Source organism: Dipodomys spectabilis, unplaced genomic scaffold, assembly GCF_019054845.1.
Source record: "Dipodomys spectabilis isolate Male_0828 unplaced genomic scaffold, ASM1905484v1 ptg000273l, whole genome shotgun sequence".
Classification (NCBI taxonomy): Eukaryota; Metazoa; Chordata; class Mammalia; order Rodentia; family Heteromyidae; genus Dipodomys; species Dipodomys spectabilis.
The window spans coordinates 4,910,767-4,929,144 of record NW_024870950.1 but is presented as its reverse complement, the minus strand read 5'-3'; the positions used below and the strand labels follow the sequence as shown (position 1 = coordinate 4,929,144).

At 61.7% G+C, this 18,378-nt stretch overlaps 1 protein-coding gene across 4 annotated transcripts; it reads left to right on the top strand.

The window, feature by feature from the left end:
• The first annotated feature begins 1,228 nt into the window (after positions 1-1,228).
• Mtss2 (MTSS I-BAR domain containing 2) lies at positions 1,229-18,160 on the top strand. Of its 4 annotated transcripts, none has more exons than XM_042700987.1 (15): positions 1,229-1,335; positions 5,648-5,709; positions 5,815-5,888; positions 6,563-6,647; positions 6,721-6,812; positions 6,895-6,969; positions 7,307-7,315; positions 8,175-8,332; positions 8,673-8,780; positions 9,604-9,701; positions 10,651-10,780; positions 13,742-13,816; positions 14,179-14,355; positions 14,539-14,704; positions 14,903-18,160. In XM_042700987.1, the coding sequence occupies exons 1-15, from the start codon at positions 1,267-1,269 to the stop codon at positions 15,682-15,684; spliced, it is 2,160 nt and encodes a 719-aa protein (XP_042556921.1). In that variant the 5' UTR covers positions 1,229-1,266; the 3' UTR covers positions 15,685-18,160. The 4 variants fall into 4 exon arrangements, with proteins under 4 accessions (XP_042556921.1, XP_042556919.1, XP_042556922.1 ...); XM_042700985.1 differs by having other exon boundaries at positions 10,555-10,780; XM_042700988.1 differs by lacking the exon at positions 7,307-7,315.
• Positions 18,161-18,378: the final 218 nt, after the last annotated feature.

Here is an 18,378-nt window from a genome sequence, read left to right as displayed (position 1 = left end):
TAGGAAGTGTGGCCTGCTGTAAGAGCCTCTCCACCCATAGGGTGGGCGCCTCCCCGGGCCTGCCCTCCTCGCCTGGAGCAGGGGACAAGTCCCCGTTAGCAGATGGCAGCGCGCCTCCTTTTCAGCACGGAAGGGGCTGGACCACTGCAGCCATGGCCAGGAAGGAGGGCCAGTCCGGTGGGGGGGGAGGTCCCCCAATCACTGGTTTGGCTGCACCTGTGTATGCCAGGGTCGCCTGTCCGTGCCTTGGCTGCCTGGTGAGTTCGCGAGCGGCCCGGCTGCCCGGGCGTGGGGAGGAGCCGTGCCACTGTGTCCCGGGCGGGAGCCCGCGCTGCCCCGGGAGAGTGCCCCCACCTGCGGGCTCCGGCCGCCGCCCGCGGGCGCAGGCATCAGGACGCCCGGCAAGGCCCGACCTGGACCCCCACTCGTGACTCCGGAGGTTGCCCCGGGCTCAGGAGACTGCCACTACCCACCCCAACCCCCAGGAAAGTCCGGCCTCGGGCACCTCACAGGGCGACTTGCAAAGGCAGCCAGAGATCTTAGGGAGGAGAGTCCGAACGTGTGGAGGGCCTGCGCCCCGGGTGAGCCGCCCCGGGGCGGGCACGCTCCCCACCGCAGCCCGCACCCGCTCCGGGCTGGCCCTCGGTCCGGCCGAGGCGCCGAAGGCCGCATCTTTGAAAGCTCGGACAGCTCCCCGCCCCAGACCAGGGCTAGGAGGAGTGAGGGGGGCTGGGCCCCCCCAATTCAGTCCCGCGGGGGGCTGGGTGGGCCCCGCCCCAGCGCCACCCCGACCCGCGGTGGCGCCCGCGCCCGCCGGCCCCGCTCGCCCGACCAGTCTGGCAGCGCCCGGGCTCGGATTTCAAAGCCCTGGTTCCTGGCCGTGAATGGGCCTGCGCCCGCCCGGTCGTTCCCACAGCCCCCTCCCGCGCCCTCCCCGCGGTCCTCCCTCCGCCGCGCCCACGTGACGCCCAGCTCCGCGGCTCGGATTACCGCCGCCGCTCCAGTCCCCGCGCCCAGGCTGCGCCGCCAGCCGCCCGCGCCGCGCCGCGCCCCCCGCGCCGCCGCCAGCCCCGCCGCGACATGGCCCGCGCCGCCCGCCGGCGGCCCGCGACCCCGGAGCACGGCGCGGCCGGCCGCTGAGCGCGGCCCGGAGGCGGGAGGCCCCGGCGCGGCCTCGGAGCAGCTCCCGCCGCGGCCCGGTCCCCTCCCCTGCGCCGCTGCCCGCGCCCCTGCGCGCCCCGCCGCCGCGGCCCGCCCGGCCCCAGCATGGAGACGGCGGAGAAGGAGTGCGGCGCCCTGGGCGGGCTCTTCCAGGCCATCGTCAACGACATGAAGGTAACCGGGGCGCCGGGGCGGGCGCGCGGCTGCGGGCGAGGGTCCCCTCGGGGGCCGCGGGGCGGCGGGCGGCCGCGCGCGGCCGGGGCTGGGCGCCGCGGCGTCGGTGTCCTTGTCCCAGCGCCTCCCGCCTGCCTCTGCCCTGCGCCCCGGAGTCCGGCTGCCAGCCTGAGGGGGTGTGGGTGCTCGCGTGTTGGGGTGTCCATGCCTTGCCCAGGTCGCCCTGACCCGAGCCTGAGTACGTGCGGGCCTTCTGCGCCCCTGACCCCCAAATCCTGAATGGGGTTTGGCTTCAGGCCGACTCTTAGGGCCCTTTGATGGGTCCGAGGTGTCTCCGGCCTCCGCCCCCTTCCACCACAGTCCCCCTCCCCGGTGTCCCCCCCCCCTCCCATGGGCCCCGGAGCCCAGACAATGCTGTCACCGCCGAAGATGGAAAAATAATAATCATAATAATAAAGCAGAGCCTTTAACTCCTTCCCCGCCGGCCTCGGCCTCTGGGCAGGACCCAGCCCCGCCCCCAACAACCCCAGGGCCCTAACGCCTCTTCCCCATCCCAAGGATAAGCCTGTATCATCACCTTGGGAGAAGAGGGGGGACGGTGGAGCAAACGAGGAGCCCCGTTCCTACTCCTGATCCTCAGCGCCAACCCTCCCCCCATCACCCAAGGTCAGGCTGGGTAAGTCCAGCCTCAGGCACCCCTTCAGAGTAGCATCCGTGCCTGAGACTGGGTCAGTCTCCCCACCACCACCACGTGGGGAAACTGAGGCCTACGAATGGCTCAAGGTCATTAAGGAGACGGTTGGACCCTGCCCCTGACCTCAGCCCCCATTGTTCATGGGAGGGGTGTGTATGTGTGTGTAGGGGGTTCTCTCTCCCAAGGAGACCAGGTTTTCAACAGGGCGTCCTGCCGTGACAGGGCCAGGGCCTGGGAACGAGCATTCCTACCCCTCTTCCCCGTCCCCCTTCTTTGGTCTTGGATGAAGGCGCAGGACTGCAGGCAGGGAAAAGGTCTACTCCCCACAGGAAGTCTCAAAGGTCTGCCTCACAGCCACACACACCCTTGCCAAAAACACATCACCAAATCAGACCAGGCCTTGGGGGCAGGGAGACACCACAGGGTTCTGGCGACCAGAGCCATGCCTTGTGGGTACTTGGAGGTGGAGGCTTGCACATAGACAAGAGGTTGGGGTTCCCTCCCAGGGAGCAGCCCTGGAAGCTGTTGCCAAGCCCCTGCTCCTCTAGGAAGAGTCTGGAAGCCACTTGCCTGACTGCAGTTATCAGCATGTGGGTACCCCCACCGCGGCGGGCTCCCCCTGGGACTCTTCTGCTGGCCCGCTGCTGGCTTGATTTGCCCTGTGGACATTACAGTGCCCTGCCTGGCACCACGATCAGTTTAGGGACCGGACAGGCCAGACCACCTACCCCGGCCATTCCTGAGCTGGCTGAGGGTGGGAGTCCGCGCACCTCCTCCCACCGGCAGTGGCACAGCAAACCCTGCAGGGAGCAGCAGCCACTTCTGCCCAGGGAAGAGCGGGGCTGTGTCCTCCCTCCACCTATTGCAAGGAATTTGGGATGAGACAGACAGAACCTGGGGCTTGGGTCACAGCAAGCGGAGCAGGCTAGGCTGCAGGCAGGACTTCCAGACATGTGGAGGCATGTGCGGTGACTCCACAAATAGATTTGTCCCCACAGATGACACATGCATGTGTTTAGGGACCCTGGCCGGGGGCCATCTGGAGGCTGGTCAGCAGCTTCTGGCCATCTCGCTCAGTGCTGGGTCAAGGAGAATGAGCTCACCTGGTCGGGCCGCTCCCAGCAGGACTCCTAGCCCCAGGGTGCTCTCCTAGTGGCCCCCACCCTAAGGGGCCAGAACAAGGGAGAGGGGATGGGCTCCCCACCTATGGCTGGATGGCTGGAGGAGGGCACCAGCCCGGGCCAGCATGCCCTTCTTCTCGGCCTAAGCCAAGCCATAGGCCCAGTGAACCCAGAGATGAGCCCAACACCTTCAGCAAAGCCAATGAAGCCTCAGAAAATGGGGTCCGAATCTGAGGCCTTGCCTCCACAATGTGGAGCTGGCCCAGACACAGGCTCTGCTTGGGTTGGGGGGAGATGACCTAGGAGAGGTTTAGAATGAACTCTGGCTACTGGCTGGCCACTCTGCCTGCAGTGAGTGCCCCCTGGAGGCCACACATTGATCTGATGCGCCAAGTACAGTCCTAATTTTACAGGTGAGGAAACCAAGGCTCGGAGGGGTGTACGCTTGCCCAGAGTTTTCTAGAGACCGCTTTCTGGAACTGAAGCCTGGGGTCCTTCCAGGTTGTGACCAGTCACAACCATGGTCTCCTCACTGGTTTCTTCTGTCCACTTGGACACCTCTCCTGCCCATCCCCCAGTGCCTGGGGCAGAGCTGAGTATCTTCCCCATCGCTGCAGTCCCTGCCACCTCCCGCCTGGGTGCACCCCACAAACGGGATCCCTCTACCCTGACAGAGAGTGACTTGTCAGGCACTGGGTCACACCCTGACCCTACCGTCCTGAGGCCTCAGACAGGTCACTTGACCGCAGCGAGCCTCCATTTCCCATCAGTAAAATGAAAGCGATGATAAGAGGCGTCTCCCAGCATGGCTGTGACACTCCAAGGTGAGCACACCATGCGTGGCGCAAGGCCAAGCCACCAGGGCACCTGGTCAGCAGGGACGGGAGTGATATACCAGGAGCTCAGCACTCAGGCCAGGTAAAGGCAGGGACATTCACCCTGGGGCCCCCCGGCACTCCGGCCTTTCCCTTCTCTTTGTTTCTGGGGTGCTTTGTGACCCAAAGGGGATGGGGAACAGAATCCCAAGTCCTTAAAGACCGAGCTACCAGGTTCATCTGCTGAGAGTGACCTGGGCCTGGCCTCACCATGCCCTGTGCTAGCCCCTGCCCCTGGGAAAGCACTCACTCTCCAGGACCACCTAGGGGCCGCTGGGAGAACTAGAAAATCTCATAGGGGCCAGGACAGCTGGCTTTGGACCCCCTGCATCCCAATATTTTCCCTGAACCAAGGAAGGTCTTAGGTTTCCCGGCAGCATGGAGTCTAGGTGATGGGAGTGTGGGCCAGGGCCGTGTTCAGCAATTCAGGGCTGCCAGGGGCCATCTCCCAGGCCCCTTTCCAACCTTGCTTCTTCCAACGTTGGTGCACTTTATAAATATTTGCTTTCTCTGGACACTGGCTGAGCTGGGAGGGAGGAATTTCTGAGGTTCTCTGACAGTGCCCTCTCCTTCCTGCTGTCCCTGTGACTCTCCTGGCCTGAAGAGACTGGCTAGATCCACCCTGAGCTTCCAGCCGAGCAGAGCTCCCCTGAGGCCTTAGGAGCTGGTGCTCTGACTTGCCCCTTCCCTAGGGAAAAGGCCAGCCCTCAGTGCCATCCTGCACATGGAGGGGAAGGGGCCCACTGGGGCCAAGGACGGGGGCTCTGCTGGGCCAGGGTAACCCTTCAAAGAACAAGCCCTCCCCCCCCCAGGCCCTTGGCCAAAGCTGAGATTTCATCAGGCCCTGCGGCCATGGGGAAAGTGCATTGGCCAGAAAAGCCCCTTAATCAGACTGGACAACTCGGTCGCCAGGAGCTGGACCTCCCTACTGGGAAACCCCCTCCCAATGTGGAGCCTTGGGCCAGGCTGGGATAAAGGCCACACTGTTTCCCTGGAGGGGAGGGGAGTGGGGGGTGGAGAAAGGTGGCTCTGTTGGCCACACAAGGCCCCATTCAGCCTGGGGCTGGTTGTCCTAGGCAGGCTAGCCAGGCCCTGCAGCAGCCACAGCCTCCCCGGGGCCTGGGAGCCACTGCCTCGGGCCTGAGAGATGGCTAGCCTGCCAGCAGCAGCTTCTAAGCCCACCTCAGACCTGAGCCCACAGTGGCCTCCACTGTGGCAGCAGGTCAGTGCCCACCTTCCTAGGTAGCATGCCTGAGAAACATGGTGCCCTTCGTTGATCTCAGCCAAGATCCCTGGCAGGAAGCCCAGAGGAGACAGGAACTGCTGTCCACTGAGGGAGCACAGGGGCCCCATGGCCACAGCTGCACACAGTTGGGTGGGCTTCCTGACATCAGGGGGCGAGAGGGATAGGCAGAGGCACCTGTTACCAGGGCCACCATCCGCCTGCCTGATGCTGCCATGGGTGTCCTCCTCCTCACCACGCAGGAGCCTCCTCTCTGGACACATGGCCATCTCAGAAAACTGCCCAGGATCTGGGCAGCAGGAAGGAGTGGGGAGGGGGCAGGCAGAGCCCTGGGCGGCCCCTCCACACAGTGTTTCCTTCCTCTCCTTCTCCCTGACAGAGCTCCTACCCTATCTGGGAGGACTTCAACTCGAAGGCCACGAAGCTGCACTCCCAGCTGAGGTGAGGCTGCCTGGGTCCCCCCCCCCCCTCGCACTGGGAAGCGGGAAGCAGAGGAGGACCCTGAACCTGTTGACCATCTGCCCACCCTGCTGTCCTTCTCCCCAGGACCACCGTGCTGGCTGCTGTGGCCTTCCTAGATGCCTTCCAGAAAGTGGCCGACATGGCCACCAACACCCGAGGTGGGGAGGGGTGTGGCTGGGCATGGAGGCCGCAAGGGCTGTGGGGGGGGGGGTAAGAACATCAGACCCCGGGTCCAGATCTCAGGATGGAATTGGATGGCTGTGGCAGGAGTGAGCCCTGCGGTGCCCAAGGCGCGCAGCATGTGGGGCAGGGGTGGGTGAGAGGTGACAGGGCTGTTACCCCGGATTCCCTTCTTACTGCCGGAAGCTCAGCTGACCCCGCAACCACACTGGCTCGAACCCTGGGGACTCAGCAGCTCCTCTGCCCTCTGGGCCCCCATTCCTTCCAGCAGCCATACCACAGCTGGGGGTGTGTGCACACACTCTCCAGCGCAGGGACCCCTGGAATGGGGGGCTGCCCCCACGGGAATAGAGGAGAATTTTGCTGGCCCCTTGGGCTGGCGGTGGGGCTCCCGGATCGCGGAAGGAAGGGGCGCCTCCTAGGCACCTGCAGCCGCAGGGTGGTGGGATGGCCGCGGAGGGCCGGTCCTGCGCAGCGCAGCGGAGGAGCTTGGGAAACACAGGGCCAGATCGAACCCCCGGGGGCCGCGGGACTGCGGGGAACGTGGGCGGGTCGCAGCGTCTGCGTGGCCAGCTCGCCCCCTGGTGGCCCGAGGCCGGAACTGCAGGGGCCCGCGCGGGGCTCCTTCCCACGCCGCGCGCTTCCTCGCCAGGGGCCACGCGGGACATCGGCTCTGCGCTCACCCGCATGTGCATGCGCCACCGCAGCATCGAGACAAAGCTGCGGCAGTTCACCAAGTGAGTGGGCAGGCAGGGGGGAGGGCACCCCATCCTCCCCGCCCGGGCTCTGACCCCCGGCCCCTGCCCGCAGCGCCCTGCTGGAGAGCCTCATCAACCCGCTGCAGGAGCGCATCGAGGACTGGAAGAAGTCGGCCAACCAACTGGACAAGGACCACGCAAAAGGTAGAGCAGGGGTCCTGCCGCGGCGGCCCACCCTTCTCCACAGGATTCTCCCATTACAGCCTCTTCCCTCACCCCTGCACAGAGTACAAACGGGCCCGGCACGAGATCAAGAAGAAGTCGTCAGACACTCTGAAACTGCAGAAGAAAGCGCGCAAAGGTAGAGCCCTGAGCTGCCCACCGCAGCCCAGGCCCACGGGCCCCCCTCCATAGCGCCCACACCGCCCTCTGGGGTGCCTCAGAGCCTCATTCCGTCCAGAGGAGTCCTGCCCCAGCACAGAACCAGCCGTCCAACCCCTCGGGTGGGACAGAGGGGGAGCTCCCTGCGCCCCAGGCTGCCCAGGCCCTCCCTCTTGGGAGACACAAGAGCCGCCTCCTCCACCCCTGGCAAGGTGCAGACCCCTCCCCGCCCCCAGGAGACACTGTCCATCCGGCTGTCTTTCACACATTCTTTCTTTCTCTGTCTCTCCTCCTCTCCTCCCACATCCTTCCTGTAGAGCTACTTGGTAAGTCAAATGTCCATCCCTCAGCGGCCCTGCCCATCCTCCTCGCATCTGTCTGTTTCCCCAGCCCAGGGACCCTGGAAGGAACCTCTCCCGGCCCAGGAGGAAGGAGCCACCAAGGGAGGGGCCTGGGGCACAGTCCCACCGAGGCCTCCAGAGCCCCCAGGCTGGGATGCCAGGGGCCTCTGCTCAGGCAGTCCGCCAGGCCCGGGGAGCTGGCTGCTGGGGTGGGGTGGGGAGCCCGGGTCCTGGCTGCTCCGCCGCTGTCCGTGCCGGCCACAGCCTTCCCTGTCGCATCCTCCTCTGTCATCCTCTCTCCTCTCTCTCTCTCTCTTGCTGCTTTTCCGTATTGCTGTTGCTGTCTCTGTGCATCGCTCCTCCCCCCCCCCCCCAGGCTGTGTGGGGCCCACGCTGAGACACCCCTCTCCCCTGCTCCCCAGCCCAGCCCTGGCTCTCCTCACCTCCCTCCACACCTGCCAGTGGTCTGGCCTACAGCCTGCCCCACTTTGGCCTGCTTCCAGCCCCCTCCCCGCGCCCCACGGGATGAAGGGCATTTCCAGAACAGTGAGGGAATCCTAGGAGGCCTGGGCCTGCAGCTGCCCACCCTAGATCCTGGCTGGCTTTGCAACTTGGTGTCTTACGCACACGCGTGCGTATGTGTGTGTGTGTCTGTGTCTGTCTGTCCTCTCTGCCTGCTCTGGTGGGACCCTCCCCTCCACAAGCCTTACAGTGTCCCCTCCCTCTCCCTGGCCCCCACACTAGTACCCAGACCCCCAGCCAGGGACGCCACCACAGGCGTTAGCCATGGATGCAGCAAACCAGGCCAGTGTCCCCAGCGCAGCCTCTCCTCCCAACCCTGCAGGGAAAGGAGACCTGCAGCCGCAGCTGGACAGCGCCCTGCAGGATGTCAATGACATGTACCTGCTGCTGGAGGAGACAGAGAAGCAGGCCGTGCGGCGGGCCCTGATCGAGGAGCGGGGCCGCTTCTGCACCTTCACCGCCTTCCTCCAGCCTGTGGTGGTGGGTTTCTTGGTGACTCGGGGGCCCAGGGCTGTGGGGCAGGTGCAGGGCATGGGCCAGGCGCAGGGTGGACCTCGTGGTTGCCAGGCTCGCTTCTCAGTGGGTGTATTCGGGGGGGGGCACACGCTCCTGGCATGAAAGCAGGTGTCCTAGTGCATGGTGTGCTCATCGGACCTGGGCAGTGGGTCGTGCCAGCTACCTGGGCAGTGCGGGCCCAGCCTCTGCCAGCCCCAGGCAGTGCTGGTAGTGGAGAAGGGTGAGAAAGGAGAGGTGCAATGTTCTCGGGGGGGGGGAGCAGGTGGGCGGCAGGGCCATCCGCTCTCCATTACTGCTTCCCCAGAACGGTGAGCTGACCATGCTGGGCGAGATCACCCACCTGCAGGGCATCATCGACGACCTGGTGGTGCTGACTGCAGAACCGCACAAGCTGCCTCCCGCCAGCGAGCAGGTGCGACCCGCCTGTGGCCACGGGCTAGGGGCAGCAGGGACACGGGGCCAGCCGCTTAGCTGGGGACTGTGGCAGAGGAAAGGGAACAGCACCTCGGGGAGGCAGCTAGGAGTAGAAAGCAGACACATTCCGACAGCCGCGGTGGGGTATCCAGAATCACCTGCCCAAGTGATTCTGGGAGGCCTGGGACCCGACAGGATCTCAAAGTAAGACAGGTGGGTGGAAGTCGCGGGCGCCTGGGGGCTTGGCCCTTCCGAAGCTGACAGTGCCTGCTGTCCAGCCATACCCAGGGTCCCATCCTCCAGACCCCAGCCCTCCTGCCCACCTCTCCTCTGCCTGCTCCCACAGCCCTCACCGCCAGCTCCCATGGCATTGCTCTCCTCAGGCACGTCCTGTATGCCCAGCATCTGCCAGGCACTCTCCCTAGGGTCTTCTCCCTGAGACCCCTGCAGGGGGCCAGTTCACGAAGTGAGACTCAGAGCGGTTCAGTAATGATTTGAACCCATGACGTCACCGGTACTTCAGCCTGGCACCTGGCTTCCCTGCCAGTGATCATACATCCTCAGCATCGGCTTCTCCCACGTTCCCCTGGCCCCTGCTCAGTGTCTTCTCCGCACGCCAGTGAGGAGGTTGCAGTAAAAGAAGAAGGCCAGAGGAGATGGGGGTTCATGGGGTCTCCTGGGCATCATTTACAGTTGGGAAGAGAATGGAGGATGTCTGACCCTACCGGCTCTGAGAAGCCCCAGAAAGCGACAAGGCTCCCAGGTTCAGGGGTGCCATCAGTGACCGCCTCTCCCCTCCCCCCATTCATGTCCCTATCCAGGTGATCAAAGACCTGAAGGGCTCAGACTACAGCTGGTCCTACCAGACCCCACCCTCGTCACCCAGCAGCTCCAGCTCCCGGAAGTCCAGCATGTGCAGGTCAGTGCAGGGGAGCACGGATGGAGGTCCTAGCAGGGACTAGAGAAGCACCCAGCAAAGCTGTACCAGGAACTACTTTGGAGAATTCGCATAACTCCTGTGGTGGTCAAGGATTTCTAAGTGTAGAGGAAAAGCATGTCTGTGGTCCCAAGACAGGGGTGTGGGCTGGCAGGAAGGAAGGGGCAGTAGCTTCATTTCTGAAATGAATGAATATATATGTATATATTCATATATAGCCAATGAATCCTTCAGGGAACGCAGCACTCAGAGCCTCGGGTGGTGTCCCCAGGGGGAGGGAGGGTCACCTCGGGAAGTGACCCCTGGGCGAAGGCATGGGACAAGGTTATGCCAGGAGCAGTACCTGGCATGTGAGCCGTGGAGAGCCAGGCACCCCGGAGGGGGGCACAATGGGGTGGAGGTCAGTTTAGGGGCCACCTGGAAGGCCGCCTCCCGCTCCACACAGGCCATGACCACAGCTTCGACATCCAAATGCCATGGGAGGGTGATGGCAAACCAGGAAGGCAGGTTAGACACAAGAACTGCGCCCAGACCTAACTTGATGACTCAGTTTCCCTGTCTACCCCAAGGACAACTATTCTACAGGCCAGGCTGAGGCACCGAGGGGGCGGGGCTCCGCGCACAAGGCCCTCCCGTGCAGGCTCACGGGCCACGCCACCCCAGGGCCCGGCTCCTCTCTCCTACCCGGTCTCAGGCCCTCCTCGTCTGACATGATCTTTTCCTTCCTCTGCCCCTCAACTCTCTCCCCTCCCTCGTCTGTCACCCCCCCCCCCCTCCACACACACCCCATGTCTCCCTGTCCGGCTGCTGTGTCCTCCTCCCTTCACTCCCTTAGTGCCCCCAGCAGCAGTAGCAGTGCCAAGGGTGGCGGAGCCCCATGGCCCGGGGGCGCCCAGTCATACTCACCCGGTTCCACCTGTCGCTACCGCAGCCTGGCACAGCCAGCCGCCACCGCCACTACCCGCCTCTCCAGCGTCTCCTCCCACGACTCCGGCTTCGTCTCCCAAGACGCCACCTACTCCAAGCCCCCCTCACCCATGCCTTCAGACATCACCAGCCAGGTGAGGGGGCGGCGGGGGCTCGGCAGGAGAAGGGGGGGCGGGGTGCAGCAGCCTCCCGCTGGCTTCAGGCTGCCCGCCTGCGGGGCCCTTCTAGCCATTGAGACCAACTGGTCTCACTCTGTTCTATATTTGTATTAGTGATTTCCATCTCTTTACTTGTAAATGCATCATATCATTATGTTTGAGATGAGTCTCTTATAAACAGCATATGCCAGGGTTTTCTTGTTTTATCCAATCTGGCATCTTTTTTCTTTCTTTTTTTCTTTGATGGTGCTAGGGATTGAACACGGGACCTTATGTGTATTAGGCGAGTGCCCTGCCACTGAGCTATACCCAGAGCCACAGCCTTTATCTCTTTATCTACTACCTACCTACTTCCGTTTTCTCTGTTCTCTCCTGCGGGGATTCTAATCAAATATACATCATCCCGTCCTATGCTTTCATTCCATCCTGTTTTCTCCATGTCTCATGTGTGCGTTCTTGTGCGCATGCACTCTGTCTCTGTCTGTCTGTCTGTCTGTCTGTCTGTCTCTGTCTCTCTCTTTCTCTCTTTTTCTCTCTGTCTCTCTGTCTCTGTCTTTTTTTTTTTTTTTCTTTTGTCGGTCGTGGGGCCTGAACTCTGGGCCTGGGCGCTGTCCCTCAGCTCTTCAGCTGTAGACTAGTGCTCTACCACTTGAGCCTCAGCCCCACTTCCAGCTTTTTCTGCTTATGTGGTGCTGAGGAATCGAACCGAGGGTCTCTCTCATGCATGCGAAGCAAGCACTCTACCACTGAGCCACCTTTCCAGCTCCCCTCCCCCCTCCCCTCTCTCTCTCTCTCTCTCTCTCTCTCTCTCTCTCTCTCTCTCTCTCTCTCTCTCTCTCTCTCTCGTGTGCGTGCGCATGCGCCTGCTTGCTGCACTTGCTAGGCAAGAACATTACCATTTGAGCTACTCCACCAGCCTTTTTCTTTTTGATGTCGATCCTGGGGCTTTGAACTCAGGGCCTGGGCTCTGTCCCTTGTCCCTGAGTTTTTATGCTCAAGTCTAGGGCTCTGATGATTGAGCTGCAGCTCTAGTTCCAGCTTTTTTTTTTTTTAGGTAGTTAATTGGAGATAACAGTCTCATGGGCATTCTTGCCTAGGCTGGCTTGGAACCACGCTCTGAGTAGCTAGGATTACAGGCATGAGCCACCAGTGCAGAGCAACCGGCCCTCTTATGTTATTTTCATGATATGTCCCACTTTATGCCTGTGCTGGCCTGCTCCATGATCCTCCTAATTTTGCATCCCACATCGTAGGGATAGCCTGTGCCACTGGGCCCAGACACAAGTTGAAATGGAGTCTTGTGAACTTTTTGCCTGGACCTGGCCTTGAACTGCTGTCCTCTTAAGTCTCTGCCTCCTAGGTAGCTAGGATTATAGCCACTATACCCTGTGTCTCTTATTTTCTGTTGTTCATTTCCTTTTCCCCTCCATTGTCCATTCTGGATCTTCTGATCTGAACTTGAGATCCTCCTGCCCCAGCCTCCTGAATGCCGAGGTTTCAGATGCGCATCACCAAGGCTAGCTTGTTTTAAATTTTTATTCTTGAGTCATTTTAAACTTACAGAAATGTTCAAAAAAAAAAAAAAAGCAAACTGAAGTCCCCAATTACCTTCCCCACAGTCTCCCCCATTGTCTGAGTTTCATACTCTGTCATCCAGCTAATTTAACTATTCTTATACCCGGACCACACCATCATAATTATTGTAACTGTGAAAATTCACAGCGTGTGATAAGGAAAGTTCTCCTGCATTGTTAGACTTCAGAATCACCTGTTTTTACTCCCATGCATTTCCTTATAAATTTTAAGATCAAGTTGTCAGATTTTACACACACACAAAAAAAAAAATTACTGGGGATTTTAAGTGAGATTGCATGTCTGTCTATTTAGGCTTCAGTTCTTGTAATAATTTTTTTTGTAGTTTTTCTGTAAATATCTTGCCTCTATTCATTGATCTGTTTCCTAGTTATTTGGGTATTTGTTGGTGCTATTATAAATTACATCCCTATTTGTTAGTACTGGTATTAAAATACAGTTTTTTTTTCTGACCTTGTATATATAATCTTCTTAAAATGATGTATTAATTCTGGTAACTTACAGATTTTTTTTTTGAGACATGGTGTACATTAGTATATTATCTAGCCTAATTTCAAACTCCTGATCTCAAGTGAGCCTTCTAAGCGTGGGACTCCAGGCTCTGGACCTAGCTTACTGACTGTGTCATCATTGCCTCCTTTCCAATCTTTTTCTGTTGTTGGATTTGGTTTTTTGTTGTTATTGTTGTTGTTGTTGTTGTTTTTGGTGTGTGTGTATGTGTGTGTTTGTGTGTGCACGCACACGCATGCACCATTTCTAGGCTTGAACTCAAGACCTGCGTGCTGTCCTTGAGCATTTTTTTGCCCAAGGCTGGTGCTCTACTACTTGAGCCATCTCTGGCTTTTTGATGGTTAATTGGAATTAAGAGCCTCACAGACTCTCTTGTTGGGGTGACTTACAACCATGATCCTCGAGTCTCAGCTTCCTAAGGTATCTCCCCTCATGCTGAGTGGAGTGCTCAGCTTGGCGTGCATAGGATTACACGTTCCCTCCCCCACCCCACTTCCGGGCATTCCCTTCCTGAGAAGATAGTGCCACTCAGCTGTGTCTCTCTGTCCCTGGTTGGCCACGGGCAGGTCATTGGTGGCAAGGCCTGTGGTGAACCGTCAGACTGTGCGGCTGCGGGCCGAGGTGGGGGGGGGGCTGTAGGCTCAGGCTGCCACCTGCTGACGGCAGCACTGGGCGCTGTGACCCTAGGAGGAGACACAGGGTGGTGTGACTTAACACAGCACCCACTCAACGCTGGCACTAGGACCACAGCTTTTCTCTCCTCTCCTCCCCTCCTGCACTCCTTCCCTCCCCCCCCCCCACTGCCCTGCCCGCCTACTTGCCTCTGCACGGCAGAAGTCCTCCAGCTCCGCGTCCTCTGAAGCCTCGGAAACGTGCCAGTCTGTGAGCGAGTGCAGCTCCCCGACCTCGGTCAGTGCTCCTGCCCCAGCCCGCGACTCTCACCTGATGTCCATCCCAAGCCCACCCAGCTGGTGCCTGGCCAGAGAGCTGCATGCGCACAGCATCTGCCACTATGAGACAGACACCCAGACCCCATGACATGGGACATCCTGTCCCGCCCCTGGGGCCTGGCGGGACAGAGGGGTCACCACTTCCATAACCCCACGCCACTGGCCTTGGCCTGTGAGCCAGAAGCCCCTCACAGACCTGGATAGCCTGTGCCTTGGGCACATTGACCCCCCCCCCCCCCCACACACACACGCACGCACGCACGCACGCACGGCCATGACGGCAAGGCCAAGGGTCCCTGACTTGCCTGGCACGCCCTGCAGGACTGGACCAAGGCCGGCCCCCATGAGCAGCCCTTGGGCGCCACCCTACAGCGGAGGAAGGACCGAGTGGAGCTCCTCCGGGACACAGAGCCGGGCTCCGCGAGTGGAGGCCCGCTGGGCCCCAGTGGGGAGGAGGCCCCGCGGCCCCGCATGTCCCCTGCCACCATCGCAGCCAAGGTAAGTGGGTGGCGGGTGGCGGGTAGCGCCCTGGGCCGCCCCACCAGGCCTGGCCTTCGCGCCCATCTCAGTTGTCAGTGGTCTCCAGCACCAGCTCCAACCACCACAACTGCCTGGAGTCTAGGCAGAGGGCGCAGGCCTGGAGTGAGGCTTTATTTCACCTGCGATGTGACCCCCCCGCAGCATGGTGAAGAGGTGTCCCCTGCGGCCAGCGACCTGGCCATGGTGCTGACCCGCGGCCTGAGCCTGGAGCACCAGAAGAGCAGCCGGGACTCCCTGCAGTACTCGAGCGGGTACAGCACGCAGACCACCACGCCCTCGTGCTCCGAGGACACCATCCCCTCCCAAGGTGGGCCTTCGGGCTGCCCTCCCAGGACTGGGGGTGCTCACCCATCCTTCCGAGAGCCCCAGCGCCCTACCATGGACAGCGGGCCCTCACAAGTTGGGTGCTTCCTCTCCAGGTCCACTCTGGGCAGATGGGGCTCAAGCTGGGGGTGGGGGGGGGGGGGTCTCTGGGCCCTGGACTCACTGCGCTCTGTGTCCCCAGGCTCAGACTACGATTGCTACTCCGTGAACGGGGATGCGGACAGCGAGGGCCCCCCCGAGTTCGACAAGTCATCCACCATCCCTCGCAACAGCAACATCGCCCAGAACTACCGGCGCCTCATCCAGACCAAGCGCCCAGCCTCCACCGCCGGGCTGCCCACCGCCGGGCTGCCCACCGCCTCCGGGCTGCCCTCGGGCGCGCCCCCTGGCGTAGCCACCATCCGCCGCACGCCCTCCACCAAGCCCACCGTGCGCCGCGCCCTGTCCAGCGCTGGCCCCATCCCCATCCGGCCGCCGATCGTCCCCGTGAAGACCCCCACGGTCCCCGACTCCCCTGGCTATGCAGGGCCCACGCGGGCAGGCAGTGAGGAGTGTGTCTTTTACACAGATGAGGCGGCCTCACCCCTGGCGCCAGACCTCGCCAAGGCCTCCCCCAAGCGCCTCAGCCTGCCCACGGCCTGGGGCAGCCCGTCCCCGGACGCCGCCAGCTACCCAGGGATGGGATCTGGGCTGGCCACCGAGGACGACGAGCAGCAGCTGGCCGCCAACCGGCACAGCCTGGTGGAAAAGCTCGGGGAGCTGGTGGCAGGTGCCCACGCCCTGGGCGAAGGCCAGTTCCCCTTCCCCACAGCCCTGTCAGCCACCCCGGCCGAGGAGACGCCCACCCCGCCCCCTGCTGCCACCAGCGACCCCCCGGCTGAAGACATGCTGGTGGCCATCCGCCGAGGGGTCCGGCTGCGCAGGACCGTCACCAACGACAGGTCGGCACCCCGCATCTTATGATGGCGCCACCCTCCCCCCACCCTGTGTGGCCCTGATGTGAGCAGGTGGCCTGGTCTGTGACAGCGGCCACTCGGAGCCATAGCACAGCCAGGAGTGGAATCCACGCCAGGGACAAGGCAAAGCCACTCTCCAACCCAGGCTGGACGCAACGTCCTTCACACACCTCGCCAGGGTGGAGCCTGCAGGCCTTTCACTGGTTTTAGAGCCTGTTTTATACTTTCCCTGCCTAGTCTGTTCCTCCTCTTCCTCCCTGCAGACCCTGCCCCATGGAAACCCTGAGCCCGTGAGCAAGGGCTAAGCCAGCCTTCCTCAGCCTCCCCAGTCCCACCTGGCCTGGGGTCTCCAGAGTCACGGAGCCCCAGATCCTTGAATGCTGGCTCCCCACCCCTTCCCTGCCTGAGCCCCCGGCCTCCATTTCCCTTCTCCCTCATCCCTGCCTCTCCAAGCTCCTCATCACGTGGGGGACAGGGTGGCTGGGGAGCGGCTGGTTCCCCCCCCCCAAGAGTCTAATTGGTGACTAGGGTTAGGGGAACAGGTTGATTTTAGGACAGGCTCCCCTGTGGGGAAGGGAGCTGAGAGGCCCAAAAGAGGGATCTTGGAGGAAATGTAGGGGCGCATCAGGAAGGTTTGAGGGACCCTCCAGCTTTCCTGCCCTGTAAAGTGCCAGGCAGAGCACAAAGAAGAACCTAGAAGGGCATGGGGCCGCGGGGCCAGCCGCCATGCCGAGGGGCTGTTCCGGAGGTCCCATCGTCTGGGTACACTGAGACCTTCACTGGTGGCATTTGGAGGCTGGAGCAGGAAAGGATGTGGGGGGGGGGGGCGGAGGGGGGAGTATTTTATGACCATAATAAAATGGAACTGACCCCAGACAAGGACTGGGGGTGGGGGGCGGGTAAGCCGGTGGAACAGGGTGTGTGTCTTTGAGTGTCTGAGAGATGGAGGCCTTCTGGGCCTGTGGCAGGAGGGGAAGGATGGGACTGGGTCCCCCAAAGCCGGGGGACCCACCCTTGTTCCCTCCAATGTCTCGAGTGTAGTCAGGAGGCTGGGCAGGGCGGGACCGGAGCTGCCCGCCCGTGTCTCGCGCTGAGTCCGGGGAGATTGGCTTGGACTCTCTGTTGCCAGAGGAGATGCCACTCTGCAGTGGGTCTCACTGCGGGCCTGGCACTGGCTGGCAGCGGGGGGGGCATAGAGAGGAGTGGGGCTGCCTCCCACTCCTCACCCCCCAGTCAGGCCAAACCTGAGCAGGTCAAAGCATGTGAGCCTAGGGCAAGAGGAGGGAGTGTGCGGTGGCCACAGGGTAGTGAGGAGGCGGCGGGACTCCGGGGGCTGTGACCCTGGGGTCTGGGAGGACTCCGGGGGCTGTGACCCTGGGGTCTGGGAGGACTCCGGGGGCTGTGACCCTGGGGTCTGGGAGGACTCCGGGGGCTGTGACCCTGGGGTCTGGAGAGCGGCTTGCCTTGGTCTGGATGGAGTGCGTCCGGGCTGGTCCAGGCTTGAGCTCCTGGGCGCTCATGTGCCATAAACTGGGACGTTGGCAGGCCAGCCAGGCGCATGCGACGTCCCAGAGATTCCTTTGCGGAAGGCGTTCCCCCCACCACCACCCAGGGCTCCCCAGGGCTGCTAGAGAGCGGGGCCCAGCACATCTGTAGGTCTGAGAACCGCTCAGCTGAGGGCCTGGCCCACCAGACTCAGAAGGTACCAGAACCCCCAGATGTGGGGGCCAGAGGAGCAGGTGGTTAGTTTGGGGGTCCCGGGGGTGGATTTTCAGCTGCACTTTGCCTACCCCAGGGCCATGTTGGGGGGTTCCCAGGAAGGCTGATGGAGAACTGAGACACGGGATGCGTGGGGGGGGTGGCAGGGGTGTGGCTGGGCCTGGTGGGGGGGGTCCCCCACGGGAGAGAACTCACTGCTTTTGGCTCCTGCTGGGAAGGGAGGCTGGGCTGGGAGCCCCCCGCCCCCCCAAGTCTGTACATACTCCACCCACCCCCTGCTCCCGTGTCGTGACCACCTCGTCCCCCACCCCCTCGGGATCCGAGCCGCCATCCCACATCTCACAGACTTTGGTTTGGGGGAACTTATTTACATTCATTTTATTTTTCGTTTTGTACAGAGAAATATTCTTTTCAGAAGCGTCTTTTGACTGAAGTAACTTTTCTGGTGCTGTTGTTAACTTGTTCCTTTTTTTTTTTTTTTTTTTTAATTTATTTTCCCACCCCAAAGCCTCTCTCCTTGGTTCCTACTTACCCTTTCTCCCTCACCCCTACCCCAGTCCTCCCTCCCCCTCCCCCCTTCTCCCTGCATCCCATCTGGACCATTTTGTTTCTTTTCTTTCTGTCAGTTTTTGGACAAAATCTCCTCTTTCCCCCACCCCCACCCCACCCCTCACGTCATCCTTCCCTCAATTTAAATAGTCACTGCTACAAGTAACAAATGCACTGTGAAGATTCCAGTATTAATAAAGTGGTACTGTAGTTAACACCGCCTCCGCCTGACTTCCCTGGGCCGCGGCTCCAGCCCCGTCCTGCCCCTGCACCCTGGCCTTTGTCACCCCACACCCGGGCAGGCCTCAGAGGCACTGGACCTGAGTTTCTTGAAGTGCCCTCCCCCTTGTTTTTTCTGGGGACAGCTAGAAGGAAAGAGGATCCCAGACACCCCTCCGGCCTGCTGGGGTCCGCAGGAGGGCAGGCCTAGAAG